This window comes from Oncorhynchus mykiss, chromosome 16, assembly GCF_057628025.1.
Source record: "Oncorhynchus mykiss isolate SJ-2025 chromosome 16, ASM5762802v1, whole genome shotgun sequence".
Taxonomy (NCBI): Eukaryota; Metazoa; Chordata; class Actinopteri; order Salmoniformes; family Salmonidae; genus Oncorhynchus; species Oncorhynchus mykiss.
Genome location: NC_143037.1, coordinates 72,952,928 through 72,955,000, shown reverse-complemented (window position 1 = coordinate 72,955,000; position 2,073 = coordinate 72,952,928). Strand labels below are relative to the sequence as shown.

General features: G+C 57.5%; 1 protein-coding gene across 1 annotated transcript in view; it reads left to right on the top strand.

The window, feature by feature from the left end:
- Nucleotides 1–1,861, top strand: part of LOC118936543 (zinc finger protein PLAGL2) — a 49,514-nt gene extending 47,653 nt beyond the window's left edge. The window contains exon 3 of the mRNA XM_036947683.2: nucleotides 199–1,861. Within this exon, the coding sequence (XP_036803578.2) occupies nucleotides 199–1,681 (1,483 nt within the window). The 3' untranslated portion in view covers nucleotides 1,682–1,861. The remainder of the gene's footprint in view (nucleotides 1–198) is intronic.
- Nucleotides 1,862–2,073: the final 212 nt, after the last annotated feature.

Genomic DNA, 2,073 nt, shown 5'->3' with positions numbered 1-2,073 from the left:
TCTCTCTCTCTCTCTCCTTCCTTATCTCTCTCTCTCTCTCTCTCTCTCTCTCTCTCTCTCTCTCTCTCTCCTTCCTTCTCGCTCTCTCTCTCCTTCCTTCTCTCTCTCTCTCGCTCTCTCTCTCTCTCTCTCTCTCCCTCTCTCCCTCTCTCTCTCTCTCTCTCTCTCTCTCTCTCTCTCTTTCTCTTCGTTATCCAGGCATATGGCCACACACTCTCCGCAGAAAACTCACCAGTGCTCGTTCTGCGAGAAAATGTTTCACCGCAAAGATCACCTGAAGAACCACCTGCAGACCCATGACCCCAACAAAGAGGCCTTCAAGTGTGAGGAATGTGGCAAGCACTACAACACCAAGCTGGGCTACAAGCGTCATGTGGCCATGCATTCAGCCACGGCTGGGGACCTCACCTGTAAGGTGTGCCTGCAGAGCTACGAGAGTACCCCTGCCCTGATGGAGCATCTCAAGAGCCACTCGGGCAAGTCCTCCGGAGGTGCCAAGGAGAAGAAGCATCCGTGTGACCACTGTGACCGCCGCTTCTACACACGGAAGGACGTGCGTCGCCACATGGTGGTCCACACCGGCAGAAAGGACTTCCTGTGTCAGTACTGCGCCCAGCGCTTCGGCAGGAAGGACCACCTGACGCGGCATGTGAAGAAGAGCCACTCTCAGGAGCTGCTGAAGATAAAGACTGAGCCTCCGGACATGCTAGGCCTGCTGGGCTCTGGCTCCTCCCCCTGCACTGTCAAAGAGGAGCTCAGCCCCATGATGTGCAGCATGGGTTCCAACAAAGACCCCATGCTGGCCAAGCCATTCCCCAGTGGCACCTCCTTCCCCATGGGCATGTACAACCCCCACCACCTCCAGGCCATGTCCAACCCTGGGGTGGGCCACCACCACTCTCTGATGCCTGGCTCCTTGTCCACTGCCATGGGGATGGGCTGCCACATGGAGCCCCCCATCCACCACCCCCATCACCCGCACCACCACCACCACCACCACTACCATCACCACCACATCCAACACTCCCCCCCGCTGCCCCACCTGCAGCAGCCCCAACAGCACCAGCAGCAACAGCACGCCCAGCCTCCACCCAAGTACCAGCTGGGATCTACCTCATACCTGCTGGACAAGCCCCTCAAAGTGGAGATGGAGAGCTTTCTCATGGATCTGCAGAGTGGGCTGCCGGGCCACCACTCAGGCGATCATCATCATGCTGCTGCCTCGCCCCCCAAGGAGGGACTAGAGCACCCCTCAGGCCTGACAGACGAGCTGTGTGGTGACCCCCTCCTGTCCAAGAGCCCTGCTGTCATCGCTGAGGCTCTGTGCGCTGCTAACATGGACATCTCTCACCTACTGGGCTTCCTGCCCCTCAACCTGCCCCCCAACCTGCCCCCCTACAACGCCTCCATGAGCACAGCAGGGCTTGTCATGAGCTACACCTCGTCTACCCCTGCCTCCTCCTCTTCCTCCTCTTCGTCATCCTCATCCTTGCATGCTGCCGAGCCCCACGCCGTTGCCACGGCTGCAGCCGCACCTCTTACCTCTTTGCAACCTCAACCTCAGGAGCAGCATGGCTCCAGCGAGGGCCTGGGTCTAGGGCCCCTGCACCCTCTCCCGCCAGTGTTTAGCTCCAGCCTCAGCACGACCACCCTGCCTCGCTTTCACCAGGCCTTCCAATGAGGGGCCACCAGGTCCCTACGCCTTCATCCTCAGCTCACTGCCTGGGCGCCCAAGGTCCATGGGGCCTGCTGGCCGCAAGGGCAGTGATAAAAACACATGAACACTTAGAAGCCTTAATCGAATCACACAAAAGCTTTTGATTGAGCCCTAGAGAAAACTGAACCCTTTATTGAAACAAAAGGGAAAAGATGAGACATTTTAAAACAAACTTTCTTTCTATCCTTTAGTTATAACCTCTCCCACCAACCTATCTCCCTGATCCATGATCCCCTCTCCCACCAACCTATCTCCCTGATCCATGATAACCTCTACCACCAATGTATCTCCTTGATCCATGATCCCCTCTCCCACCAACCTATCTCCCTGATCCATGATCCCCTCTCCCACCAACC